Below are 13862 nucleotides of genomic sequence, written 5' to 3' on the forward strand. Positions count from 1 at the left end.
TCTATGGCCGAGGGTGTTAGCACACCAGCACCGCGCACCCAGCAGCTTCCCACCAATACGGTCGCTGTGTGTTCAAGTCCAACTCATGCTAGCTTCCTCTCCGACCATAGGTGGCAAGGTCTGCTAGCAGCCTGCGGATGGTCGTGGGTTTCTCCCGGGCTCTGCTCGGTTTCCTCACACCATAATGATGGTTGCCGTGAAAAAGTAAACTATTCTTAAGTACGGCGTAAAACACTAATCAAATAAATAAATAAATAAATATATTTACATGAACCGTTAGAATAAAACAATGACTGAGGTAAATTTACAAGAGGTTATATTTCACCGGTTACGAACCGGAACATGTAACATTTGCCAGCTATCAGACTGTCGTCGCTACTCTGGATTTTCTCCATATTCTGTAACCTACCTCTCTATTCATACTCACAGTTTTTCACATAGGACTATGTATATGTACAATGGCGGTACGTTTTTGGGGTGGAGGAAATCGAAGTTCCTGGGGAAAACCACCGATCTTTGGCAAGTTATATACTGACGAACTTCCCCACACCTGATGTTCAGATACATGTATGGACACCGTATTGGTTGAAAACAAGTGATCTTCAACGAAGACGTGAAATCCACAGCGGTACAGGCATTACTGCCTGCAGTAAGAACAAGTACACTCCTGTCAAATGGGCCAGGGCAGTTGGCACGGCATTTTTTTCCTCCAGATGTTTTAAAACAGTTCTGTGCCTATTGACATTTACTACATCTATTATTTATGGGCCTATACGAACACACATGGTGCCACTGATTCATTTTTTTCATTAACGTTTAACTTATTGTTGGTACCAGTCCCTTCGTGTGGGCCCCACGGTAAGGCTAATTCCCATATCCCTAATATACCGGTAAGAATGTATGCATGTAAGCTTAGGGTTTTACGTCGTACCGGTACTTGACAATTTTTTCAGTCATATTTCGACCAAAAGGTCAATAGGTGTCTGTACATATACTGCTTGTATCAGATCGAGTCCATGCCGCCAAAGTGCTGCCGCCACAGAACTATCATGCCGAAGACACCAGACATGACACTCTACACAGTCACATTATAGGCCTACTGACACAGGGCCAATAAGTCCTGTTTCCAGACTAACCTCTCAGTGCTGATCGCCCGGCAGCAGAGGCAGTACAAGTACCATTTTCAAAGTCTTCGGTATGACCCGACCTGTGTCTGATCCCGGGTCTCCCGAGTTCGAGGCTGGCGCTCTATCCATTGGAGACCGAATCTGTTCATACCCCGGTATTCCTAAAGAAAACGTTTGCCATATTATTCATGAAGATATATAAGGAAAAATGTACTACTGTACAGGAGGTCTAACCACATCGACGTTAGTCCAAGATTGCTCTGACGTTAGGATTGGCAAAATTTTGTTCGGCCAACGCCAGAGCACGCTCCGTTTAAAAGCTTGATGCTGTTGCCGTCGCAATTTGACATGTGATCTCGAATGTATCATGTCCAAGTCCGCAGACTAGGGGGGATAACTTTGCTGTGTTTTACTTTGGCATTATCCCCCTTTGCACACAATGCGTAGAATCAGTATTTTTGCTGAATTAATGTGACATTTACCATAGATTCTTGGCTGTTACATATACACATTTGCGTGTGCCGAACCAATAGTCACTCATTAAACATCAGCCCAAAGTCAGAAGAAAAAACTGGTATATTTGAAGCTACTATAGGATTCGCCAACAGATGGCGTCGTACACCACATCCGGTTAATGGTGAGGCCACGTCAAATTGGTTGATGTGATCCATGTGTATGATTCTACGCAGTATTTTGCTACAAGAACTCTTTAATTACACATTTCCCTTTGACTGACCAAACTTTTAGTCATCTTTAATGTGGTGACAGTAAGAGGTGAGTGATTGGCCTGCGGCGCAGGACGTAAAATGTGTACCGGCGTGTTATGCTTACAGATCCGCTTGCCGTCAGTGTGCTTGTGTCGGCTTAGACTCTCACAGAAAGTGATATGCTGTTTTCAAAGTGATTCTATTGCCTGCCAAAGGGTCTTTTAATCGCTTCTCAAACGTAAGCTCATAGCTTTACATTTACACGGCATAATCGATAGGACTTAGCCGTGACTATTTTAGTTAACTGATAAAATTATCTCGACACGTCGTGACAGTGCATGGGGTACACCTGTGACATAAGTATAAATTATTCGTGCATCATTGCAAGTCTAACAGCAAATGTAGACGTTCGAGAGACTCAGAGAGATTATTAAATTGTATCAAAACAGGTGATCAAATTTCCGTCTGTCATCATCATCTACAGTTGTTTCTGCACACTGCAGGGCTACAGTGTACTAGCATCACGTTCGACGCCCCAACTTCGGATAAAGATTCATGATTTTAAAGGAGACGAAAATTTAAACTACAAAAAAATACCATTGAAAAGAGTATGACTAGTTCTGAAGTCTTCTGTGTTGGGAGGAGAATTTCCGGCGGAAACCTCCGAAGTGCAGTTCGTACATTTCCAGTAGAACTCCTCTTCTTAGAAGGTAGCGAACAGTACAGTTCGTTTCCTGCTTAATGATCAGGAAACCGGAATGTTAGACATTGGTTCCGAGTTTATATGAACAAGCTGGCAGTTTTAACGACTCTCATGGGTGAGAGGCAACACACGCCCAGCATAGATTACAGGGTGTTCAAGATGGAGGACGAGATGGACTCGGCGATTTATGCCAGCTTTGCCGTTTTCAGACTTGACATGTATGGAGAGGAAAAATCGCAAAATTATCTAGCAGACAGCACCAGATAGAATAAAATGTGCTCTTTTCGGCCTATAGTGTCATGTTTTTATGTTTCCTTCTCCTTTAAATGACTGACTTCTGATCTCGCTATACCTTTGGCCCTAGAGAGAAGTTAATATAATGTATATGTTACATATCTATATTGTGGGTTGTTGTGCCAGCTCGTAGAATTTAACAAAATCATCTAGCCTTGTTCACATATAATTGCAAATATATATCTTTGACTTCAGTGTAGTCCATTTAGATAGACACATTGCGCTATTTTTTAAATTCTAACATTCAGCATAATAATTCAGCGAGCTAAATGACCTCCCTCATTATTCAACATTTTGACATTTGCCGTGTTGGTCCACTGTTTTCAGTTAATTTCTCCCACTAAAAGCAATGACTTCATCCACAAACATTTTTGGTAGTTGTACGTACATTGCATTCTAGTACTCAGTGTTCAAAAAAGTCCATGGAAATGCTTGCAGTTTTGCATGGTGTATAGTAAAATGAAAATAGAACTCTGTTCCATTTGATTTGTAGATAGGTAGAAAGGCACAGAGTTATTGTTTCGTATTGAGAAAATTCAGCGATAACTTCCAATTAGTGGCTTAGCACAGTGTAACAAAGTGCAAAACTGTAGAAATTCTGGTAGCAGTTTTCTTAAATTGGTAAACTGCCAGAGTGTAGATTATGTAAATGTAAGTAGGCTGATTGTGATATAAAGCCGTGACATCACAGATCAGGTAGATGCCACTGAGGTGTCATAACTTCCTATTTTAAACCTGAAAAGGGGCATTTTATCTTCCGTTAGCTGTATGTCTGAGTCTTAGGGCATGATCTCCAGATGACTACCAGTAGACTTTCCTCAGTATATTTACAGGCACAATCTTAATGTTGTAGTGTTGAAGCTTGCCGTACAAACCAGAGGCCATGTCTGACACAGAGCCAATCGCCTCTCAGCCCAGCGTGCTCTACAAAGCCTACAGGAGGATCAGTGAGGTAAAAAAAGCATATTTAGCGTTTGATGGGTTTTTGCAGATTTGATGGCAGTGCAAAACATTGTTTATCTTGGGTGTGGGCAATAATACATTTGTAAATATGTACTCTATTATTCCTGCAAATTTGATGGTACATGTATTTAAGTTGTATTTTTAGTTTTATACCCTCCAACTACATTGGAAAAAGATTTGTTCTGCCCATGCAAATTTGTATTGGTGTGACCTACGTTGTTCTTTATTTTGCATTAGTGGTCATTAATTGGCTGCCATAAAAAGCGACCCATGCATAGCCAATAATATTGAACAGTGTCAGAGAAATCACAAATCATGCCCATGAGTCGGGTACATGTGCACTGAGGTTGTATTTTTGTTGCAGCTCCATCAGAATGCCCTGGACAAGGCCACTCCCCACTCGGGGCCCCGCTGGGTCACCTGCTGTATTCTCCTTGTCTTGTATTTTGTCAGAGTCTACTGGGCACAGGTAACCACTTGACTGCCAGTGCCAATTTTGAATTATTAAAAAGTTTGATATTGGGATAGGCCATGGACCAATGATCTTGCAGGGTCCAATCCAGCTGATGACGTGGTTTGTCTGCCTGTTTGAAAGGACGCAGAATCAATGCTGATTGGCTGAACGATTAGATCCTTTAATATACATGTAGTGTCATAATAATGAAATGGTTACAGGTAGTTAAAGTAGACTTTCAATGCACATGAATGTACACTGTTTCATTGTGGAATTTATGTGTTCTGATTAAACTCTGCTCCACATAAAGCAGAAGCTGTAATCATAAAATTAAGAGGGACATAATGTTGTTGTATTCCCTTATGCCAAGATAAGTCTCAGGTAATCTGGTTTGCTCCAGTCGTGTACCTGACATCTGATTGTTGAACACCAACTAAATAAGTACCGTAGTCAAAGCTGTTGGCTGATTAGCATTTTCACATAAAAAAACTGTTGTCATTTGATGTTGTACATGTTGTGAGCGATGTTAAACATAAATTTGAAATGTGAAAATCCTGTGAAAATTGATCAGTTTCTCTTGTGTTAACATTGTATCATTGTAGGGCTAAGAAAAAGTGTTATTATTTTTTTTTTTTGTTTCAGGGCTGGTATATAGTGACATATGCTTTGGGAATCTATCTGTTAAATTTGTTTATAGCATTTTTAACACCCCAGATAGATCCAGCTCTATTGGAGGATCCAGGTACATCATTTTATCTTTTTAACCTTTCTTTTACCCTAATTCCTCAACTTTTTCTCATGTGAAAGAGCAACTTTCGGTGCCATTTACGTACATTTTTAGTTAGATTTTGGAGACAAAACTAAATTTTTTGGATTTGCCAATTTCAATGCTTCACAAAAATGTAATTGTATCAGTCAAAACAGAATAATGCCTTCAGAACATGCTTGAATAAACACCTTACAAACATGCGAAAAGGTTGAAGAATTACAGTAGATATAATTTAGCCAACAAATGACATCTGTTTTAATTTTCTGTACAGAATGTTATCTTGTGGAGTCAATTCATTTAATCATTGCAGAAGTTGGGACTGGAGCATCTAAATTGTTTGGGAATGGTTCTCTCCTAGCAAAGTTTACGTCAGCAGACTGTAGCTGGCGAAGTGTACATAATGGTACACTCAAGTCACTAGCTCCGAATGAAGAATGTCTCGTATTTGGGAAGGTCTGGCAGCAACATGCAGATGGTCGTGGGTTTCCCCCAGGCTCTGTCCAGTTTCCTCCCATCATAATGCTGGCCGCAGTCATAGAAGTGTAATATTCTTGAGTATGGAGTAAATCACCAAATCAAATATATCAATAAATCAAACGAGGAACGTCACTGGTTTGTTACAAGCAGATTTATGGTCTTAGGGTTATTGTAAAGGTGTATTTTGCTAGTTTTGCCTGTTTTCCCACACCCATATTATTTGTATATCATGGAGTATACACACATATCATTAACTTCAGCTTGTTTGATGTAATCTTAAATGTGTCATATAACACCAAACAAGCCCGAAGTAAACAAATAACTGGTTGAATAAATAAATAAATAAATAAAACCTAATTTAATGCCGAATAATCTCCCTTTGCATGGTGTTGAGCATTGTCTCCCTTTAATATCTGCAATACTGGTGCACAGAGGCTCTCCAAAACGTGAATCACTTAATAGCTCAGATGATCTGAGGGGAAGGTTGTTAAGCAGTGTGTTGATGTGCTGAAGTAGTATCCTGTAAGCGTAGTATTGTCATAGAAATATCGTCCTCAGATAGTATCAATCCTTCTGCCATTAAAGACAAAGAAAACACCAAGAAAAAAATTCACCTAAAGTTTAGTATTTTTCAGATGACACATTTTGTTTGAATGATTCATTCCCCTTATAGTGCTACTTATGAGTTTTTTTTTATAAAGTTTTACTAATTTCCTATAAGGAAAACTGAATTAATTGGCAACAAAAATGTTATTTGAAGTCCTTTTGTCTTCTGAAAATTCTTTTTATTATACGCAGCTTCTGGTGAAATACAGTATGTCATATGAAAGACCATCAAACACTGTCCACAAAAATAGTTAGATTTACGTTTTTTAGAATTTTTTTAATCTTGTTAAGTGCCTTTGAAACTTTCATGGTGGTCTTTTTTGACCATATTGGGACCAGTTTTTCAGGTCACATCAGGTTTTTGCCACAACACAGACAAACTGCTGGATTTCACCATTCAAAATGCATTTACACTTAGACCTATGAAAGCATTCACCAAACTGGATTTGAGTTGGACTGTTTTAAGCCAAAAGTTCGGAATGAATGAATGATTATGGCTTAACGCCACATCGGCAATATTTCGGCCATATCGTGGCGACAAAAGTTTGGAGGTGACATTACTGATACCATCAAGGCCATAACAGACTACTGAGGGTCTGATATTAAAACCACTTTACTTGGTTGAAAAAAATGCTAAAAAAGTATATATTAGGCTATTTTCCTAAGGAGACATTAATGTGAATAGTTTATGTGACCATCTTCTTTCCCCACTTCTACAGTATCTCCAAATATTTTGTGTTTACTTTGTTTCCAGATGATGGTCCTTCATTACCAACAAAAGCTAATGAGGAATTTAAACCATTTATGCGGCGTCTACCTGAATTTAAATTCTGGTAAGTACTTGATGTTAATCTCTAAAAGTTCTGTGGTATATTAAAGGAGAAGAAAACTTAAAAACATGACACTTTAGGGTGAAATGAGCGCATTTTTTTCTATCTGGTAGTGCCTGCTGCATAATTTTGTGGTTTTTGATTGCCATACACGTAAAGCCTGAAAATGGCAAAGCTGGCATAAATCACTGAATCCATCACATCCTCCATCTTTAACACTCTGTAATTTATGCTGGGGGTGAGTTTCTTGTCAGCCAATGAGAGTGGTTAAAACTGCCGGCTTGTTCATGTAAACTCTGAACCTACATCCAATGTTCCGGTTTCCTGATCGTCAAGCCGAAAACGAACTGTACTGTTCGCTACCTTCTAGGAAAAAGAGTTCTACCGGAAATGTACTAACTGCACTTCGGAGGTTTCCGACGGCAATTCTTCTTCTAACACAGAAGACTTCAGGACTAGTTGTTGGGCAAAATGGAGTTGCCAACTGCAGCTGTTTTCGCTGACTTTATTTATAATTTATCAACTTGAGGTACATATTAGAATTTTTTATGGCATGCACCTGCGAGGAAACACATACTCTTTTCAGTGGTATTTGATTGATATTTAAATATTCTTCTCCTTTAAACATAGTGAGATTCTTGTTCAGAAAGGGGAACAACTCTTTGGGGAATACATAACTCGTGGAACTTGTACATCTCTATTAAGTGGCTGACCTGTGACTAAGGAGGTGATTTGGTGCTCTCTTCACCACTCCCCCTCCTTTTAAGCTGACATCACATGGCATGGACATGTTGGACAAAAAAAATAAGTATTAGTCCGAATATCGCATGATGTCTTCTGGTTTTGACTTCAAGACTTGTACTGCTGATATAGTTCCAACAAAATTTCAATTTATCTTTATTGTCTTTGTGTTTCAGGTACTCTGCATCAAAAGCCATTGTCATAGCGACTATATGCACATTCTTTGAAGTATTCAATGTTCCTGTGTTCTGGCCCATCCTGGTCATGTACTTCATCATATTATTCACCATCACAATGAAGAGGCAGATTAGGGTGAGTCTTCCTTTAGAACTGCTGTATTTAGAATGATGAAATATTCAATGTTCCTGTGTTCTGGCCCATCCTGGTCATGTACTTCATCGTATTATTCACCATCACAATGAAGAGGCAGATTAGGGTGAGTCTTCCTGTAGAACTGCTGTATTTAGAATGATGAAGTATTCAATGTTCCTGTGTTCTGGCCCATCCTGGTCATGTACTTCATCATATTATTCACCATCACAATGAAGAGGCAGATTAGGGTAAGTCTTCTTTTAGAACTGCTGTATTTAGAATGATGAAGTATTCAATGTTCCTGTGTTCTGGCCCATCCTGGTCATGTACTTCATCATATTATTCACCATCACAATGAAGAGGCAGATTAGGGTGAGTCTTCTTTTAGAACTGCTGTATTTAGAATGATGAAGTATTCAATGTTCCTGTGTTCTGGCCCATTCTCGTCATGTACTTCATCATATTATTCACCATCAAAATGAAGAGGCAGATTAGGGTGAGTCTTCTTTTAGAACTGCTGTATTTAGAATGATGAAGTATTCAATGTTCCTGTGTTCTGGCCCATCCTGGTCATGTACTTCATCATATTATTCACCATCACAATGAAGAGGCAGATTAGGGTGAGTCTTCTTTTAGTACTGCTGTATTTAGAATGATGAAGTATTCAATGTTCCTGTGTTCTGGCCCATCCTGGTCATGTACTTCATCATATTATTCACCATCACAATGAAGAGGCAGATTAGGGTGAGTCTTCCTTTAGAACTGCTGTATTTAGAATGATGAAGTATTCAGTGTTCCTGTGTTCTGGCCCATCCTGGTCATGTACTTCATCATATTATTCACCATCACAATGAAGAGGCAGATTAGGGTGAGTCATCCTTTAGAACTGCTGTATTTAGAATGATGAAGTATTCAATGTTCCTGTGTTCTGGCCCATTCTGGTCATGTACTTCATCATATTGTTCACCATCACAATGAAGAGGCAGATTAGGGTAAGTCTTCTTTTAGAACTGCTGTATTTAGAATGATGAAGTATTCAGTGTTCCTGTGTTCTGGCCCATTTTGGTCATGTACTTCATCATATTATTCACCATCACAATGAAGAGGCAGATTAGGGTAAGTCTTCTTTTAGTACTGCTGTATTTAGAATGATGAAGTATTCAATGTTCCTGTGTTCTGGCCCATCCTGGTCATGTACTTCATCATATTATTCACCATCACAATGAAGAGGCAGATTAGGGTGAGTCTTCTTTTAGAACTGCTGTATTTAGAATGATGAAGTATTCAATGTTCCTGTGTTCTGGCCCATCCTGGTCATGTACTTCATCATATTATTCACCATCACAGTGAAGAGGCAGATTAGGGTGAGTCTTCTTTTAGAACTGCTGTATTTAGAATGATGAAGTATTCAGTGTTCCTGTGTTCTGGCCCATTTTGGTCATGTACTTCATCATATTATTCACCATCAAAATGAAGAGGCAGATTAGGGTGAGTCTTCTTTTAGAACTGCTGTATTTAGAATGATGAAGTATTCAATGTTCCTGTGTTCTGGCCCATCCTGGTCATGTACTTCATCATATTATTCACCATCACAATGAAGAGGCAGATTAGGGTGAGTCTTTTTTTAGAACTGCTGTATTTAGAATGATGAAGTATTCAATGTTCCTGTGTTCTGGCCCATTCTGGTCATGTACTTCATCATATTGTTCACCATCACAGTGAAGAGGCAGATTAGGGTAAGTCTTCTTTTAGAACTGCTGTATTTAGAATGATGAAGTATTCAGTGTTCCTGTGTTCTGGCCCATTTTGGTCATGTACTTCATCATATTATTCACCATCACAATGAAGAGGCAGATTAGGGTGAGTCTTCTTTTAGAACTGCTGTATTTAGAATGATGAAGTATTCAGTGTTCCTGTGTTCTGGCCCATCCTGGTCATGTACTTCATCATATTATTCACCATCACAATGAAGAGGCAGATTAGGGTGAGTCTTCTTTTAGAACTGCTGTATTTAGAATGATGAAGTATTCAATGTTCCTGTGTTCTGGCCCATTCTCGTCATGTACTTCATCATATTATTCACCATCAAAATGAAGAGGCAGATTAGGGTGAGTCTTCTTTTAGAACTGCTGTATTTAGAATGATGAAGTATTCAATGTTCCTGTGTTCTGGCCCATCCTGGTCATGTACTTCATCATATTATTCACCATCACAATGAAGAGGCAGATTAGGGTGAGTCTTTTTTTAGAACTGCTGTATTTAGAATGATGAAGTATTCAATTTTCCTGTGTTCTGGCCCATCCTGGTCATGTACTTCATCATATTATTCACCATCACAATGAAGAGGCAGATTAGGGTAAGTCTTCTTTTAGAACTGCTGTATTTAGAATGATGAAGTATTCAATGTTCCTGTGTTCTGGCCCATTCTCGTCATGTACTTCATCATATTATTCACCATCAAAATGAAGAGGCAGATTAGGGTGAGTCTTCTTTTAGAACTGCTGTATTTAGAATGATGAAGTATTCAATGTTCCTGTGTTCTGGCCCATCCTGGTCATGTACTTCATCATATTATTCACCATCACAATGAAGAGGCAGATTAGGGTGAGTCTTCTTTTAGAACTGCTGTATTTAGAATGATGAAGTATTCAGTGTTCCTGTGTTCTGGCCCATCCTGGTCATGTACTTCATCATATTATTCACCATCACAATGAAGAGGCAGATTAGGGTGAGTCTTCTTTTAGAACTGCTGTATTTAGAATGATGAAGTATTCAGTGTTCCTGTGTTCTGGCCCATTCTGGTCATGTACTTCATCATATTATTCACCATCACAGTGAAGAGGCAGATTAGGGTGAGTCTTCTTTTAGAACTGCTGTATTTAGAATGATGAAGTATTCAGTGTTCCTGTGTTCTGGCCCATTTTGGTCATGTACTTCATCATATTATTCACCATCACAATGAAGAGGCAGATTAGGGTGAGTCTTTTTTTAGAACTGCTGTATTTAGAATGATGAAGTATTCAATGTTCCTGTGTTCTGGCCCATCCTGGTCATGTACTTCATCATATTATTCACCATCACAATGAAGAGGCAGATTAGGGTGAGTCTTCTTTTAGAACTGCTGTATTTAGAATGATGAAGTATTCAATGTTCCTGTGTTCTGGCCCATCCTGGTCATGTACTTCATCATATTATTCACCATCACAGTGAAGAGGCAGATTAGGGTGAGTCTTCTTTTAGAACTGCTGTATTTAGAATGATGAAGTATTCAATGTTCCTGTGTTCTGGCCCATCCTGGTCGTGTACTTCATCATATTATTCACCATCACAATGAAGAGGCAGATTAGGGTAAGTCTTCTTTTAGAACTGCTGTATTTAGAATGATGAAGTATTCAGTGTTCCTGTGTTCTGGCCCATTCTGGTCATGTACTTCATCATATTATTCACCATCAAAATGAAGAAGCAGATTAGGGTGAGTCTTCTTTTAGTACTGCTGTATTTAGAATGATGAAGTATTCAATGTTCCTGTGTTCTGGCCCATCCTGGTCATGTACTTCATCATATTATTCACCATCACAATGAAGAGGCAGATTAGGGTGAGTCTTCTTTTAGAACTGCTGTATTTAGAATGATGAAGTATTCAGTGTTCTGGCTTGTCTGGTCATATAGGGAGTCTACTGTTGCTTTCTTATGTCTGTTGGCAAAGCATGCAAACCATGTGATGTTGGACTTAAGATTGGAATTAATGGATGAGTGTGCTAACATATTGCTTAATTCTGCCTTACAATAGTAAAAGGATGTGTATTTTATGATATGGGGTCGTTGTGGCCTAGGTGATCAGCACACCAGGGCGGCGCAATAACCCATGAACCTCTCACCGGTGCGGTAGCTGTGAGTTCAAGTCCAGCTCATGCTGGGTTTCCCTCCGGCTGTATGTGGGAAGGTCTGTTAGAAACCTGCAGAGGACCATGGGTTTCCCATGGGCTCAGTGAAATATTCTTCAGCATGGTGTAAAGCACCAATGAAATAAATAAATTTATTTGTAACAATGTTATGAATGAGTTTTCTGGCTCAGAGCTACTTCAGACTTTTGAAAAAGGTTTTATAAGTTCATTTGAGAGGACCTCACACCTGTCTTTTATGATCTCTAATCATGATTATTCATTTATTAACCTCACCATTTATATTGATAGTTTGCTTGGAAATTTAATTTTGCTACATTTTTTCTACTTGCAGCACATGATAAAATACAGATATTTGCCCTTTTCGTATGGGAAGGCCAAGTACAAGGGGAAGGAAGACACAGGGAAAGTAGTATCGTCATAACATTTTTTCCAACATTCAGGTGAAACAAAAAAAAAAAGTTGATAAACAATCATCACAATGACAGCTGTGTAAATATCTCTATACTCTTTCCTTAAGTGGATATGCATGTAAATGAGTGTTATTAGTACTTGCTCTGTTCTTCTCACAGCGAGTAGAACTATCTTTGTTCTCCATTCCTGTGTCAGCATCAGTGTTTACGGAGGAAGGTTTACAGTGATGGATTACCTCCCCTGTGTGTAGGTACAAATTTAGGACTACAAACACAGTATACTGGTGGCCAAGGATAGTGTGCTGCTTAGGAAACATGGAAATCTTATTTCCAGCGTAATGCAAATTTTTAGTTGTGAATGAAATAACTTCAATATGCAGAGTGTTTAATAGCTTTTTTTTCATCTGTGTATAAAGACAACACCAATCATCATTTATCTGCCTGAGATACTGCTAAGAGTTGTTCACCTTTGTAAGAGAGAACCAGTGAGTGTTCGTCTCTCTGCTAGAGCCAATAGTTGTTCAACTGTGTGAGATAAAGCTCAAATTTATTCTGTGGAATACAAAGCCAACATTTGTTCATGTGCATAAGATAAAGCTAACAGCTCATTTGTGTAATAAAGCTGACAGGTTATTTATTGAAGATAATGCCAACAGTTGTTCATTTTTGTTAGATAAAGCCAACTGTTGCTCATCTGTGTAAGATTAATGTAAAAATTCATCCAAGAAAAGATTACGCTGACAGTTTTGTTCCGTTTTAAAAAAAAAAAAAAAAAGAGCCCATTGTTGTGTACATTTTCTGAGTTCAATGAAAGAATGTCCAGTGATTAATTGTGTGCGGCCTAGGATGAAGACAGACATCTATCATAATCCCAGGTGAAGGTAACTGATGCAGATACGTGCAAATTGGTGCACATCGTAGAATCCATGTGAGTGGGATTACTGTGTACATGTCGGTTTACAACAATGTTAACTGTAGGATGAACAGAATTTCTCAGACTTTAGCTTAGTTATTGTATAATGGAGTTCTTTGATGAATTTAGACAAAGTTTCCTAGCCCAAATAATGCTATTTGAAGCCCAAGATGTAAAAACTATTCATTCATTTAGTGGACTTGGTTTGATTATGCATAATCGGCTGTAAAAAAATCGAATCACATACCCACCAGTTGCATTGCATTGAAGGAAGTTTGCAAGAAATGGCTGGATATTCAAGTTCAGTCACATATATAATTTACACTTTAAATAGTTTGTTTGTTTTTTACGCTTTAAATAGTTTGTTTTTTTTTCTCTTTTTTTTTTGTTTTTTTTTTTTTTTAATGTACATGGGGGTTCAACTAACCAATCAGTGGAGAGGTAGGCTGGATTCTGAACAAAACATTTTTTATTCATTTTGCATGTGTCCTGTATAATGGTTTAGGGAATGTGTACTATATAGCATGAATCAATGAGATATCTAAATTATGTATTCGGAAAAGAACTGAAAGAAAGACTTTTTACGGTTAACATTTGGCCTAGAAGTCCATCTATTCCCAGCTCCTTTTGGACTGATATTGTGAGACATTG

General features: G+C 38.5%; 1 protein-coding gene across 1 annotated transcript; it reads left to right on the top strand.

Moving 5' to 3' along the window:
- The first annotated feature begins 1762 nt into the window (after window positions 1-1762).
- On the top strand, window positions 1763-13595 carry LOC135465627 (protein RER1-like). Its single transcript, XM_064742909.1, has 7 exons — window positions 1763-1901; window positions 3685-3783; window positions 4159-4263; window positions 4891-4990; window positions 6855-6933; window positions 7848-7983; window positions 12220-13595. Exons 2-7 carry the CDS (start codon window positions 3715-3717, stop codon window positions 12307-12309), a joined length of 579 nt encoding a protein of 192 aa, XP_064598979.1. The 5' UTR covers window positions 1763-1901; window positions 3685-3714; the 3' UTR covers window positions 12310-13595.
- Window positions 13596-13862: the final 267 nt, after the last annotated feature.

The sequence above is a fragment of the Liolophura sinensis genome, chromosome 5 (assembly GCF_032854445.1).
Source record: "Liolophura sinensis isolate JHLJ2023 chromosome 5, CUHK_Ljap_v2, whole genome shotgun sequence".
NCBI classification, from domain to species: domain Eukaryota; kingdom Metazoa; phylum Mollusca; class Polyplacophora; order Chitonida; family Chitonidae; genus Liolophura; species Liolophura sinensis.

Excerpts from the sequence above, each read along its gene's own strand:
- LOC135465627 (XM_064742909.1), top strand. The coding sequence starts at position 3,715 with ATGTCTGACACAGAGCCAATCGCCTCTCAGCCCAGCGTGCTCTACAAA. Across the intron at positions 4,264-4,890 it reads TCAGAGTCTACTGGGCACAG|GGCTGGTATATAGTGACATA; the intron begins GTAACCACTTGA and ends TTTTTGTTTCAG. Across the intron at positions 4,991-6,854 it reads AGCTCTATTGGAGGATCCAG|ATGATGGTCCTTCATTACCA; the intron begins GTACATCATTTT and ends CTTTGTTTCCAG.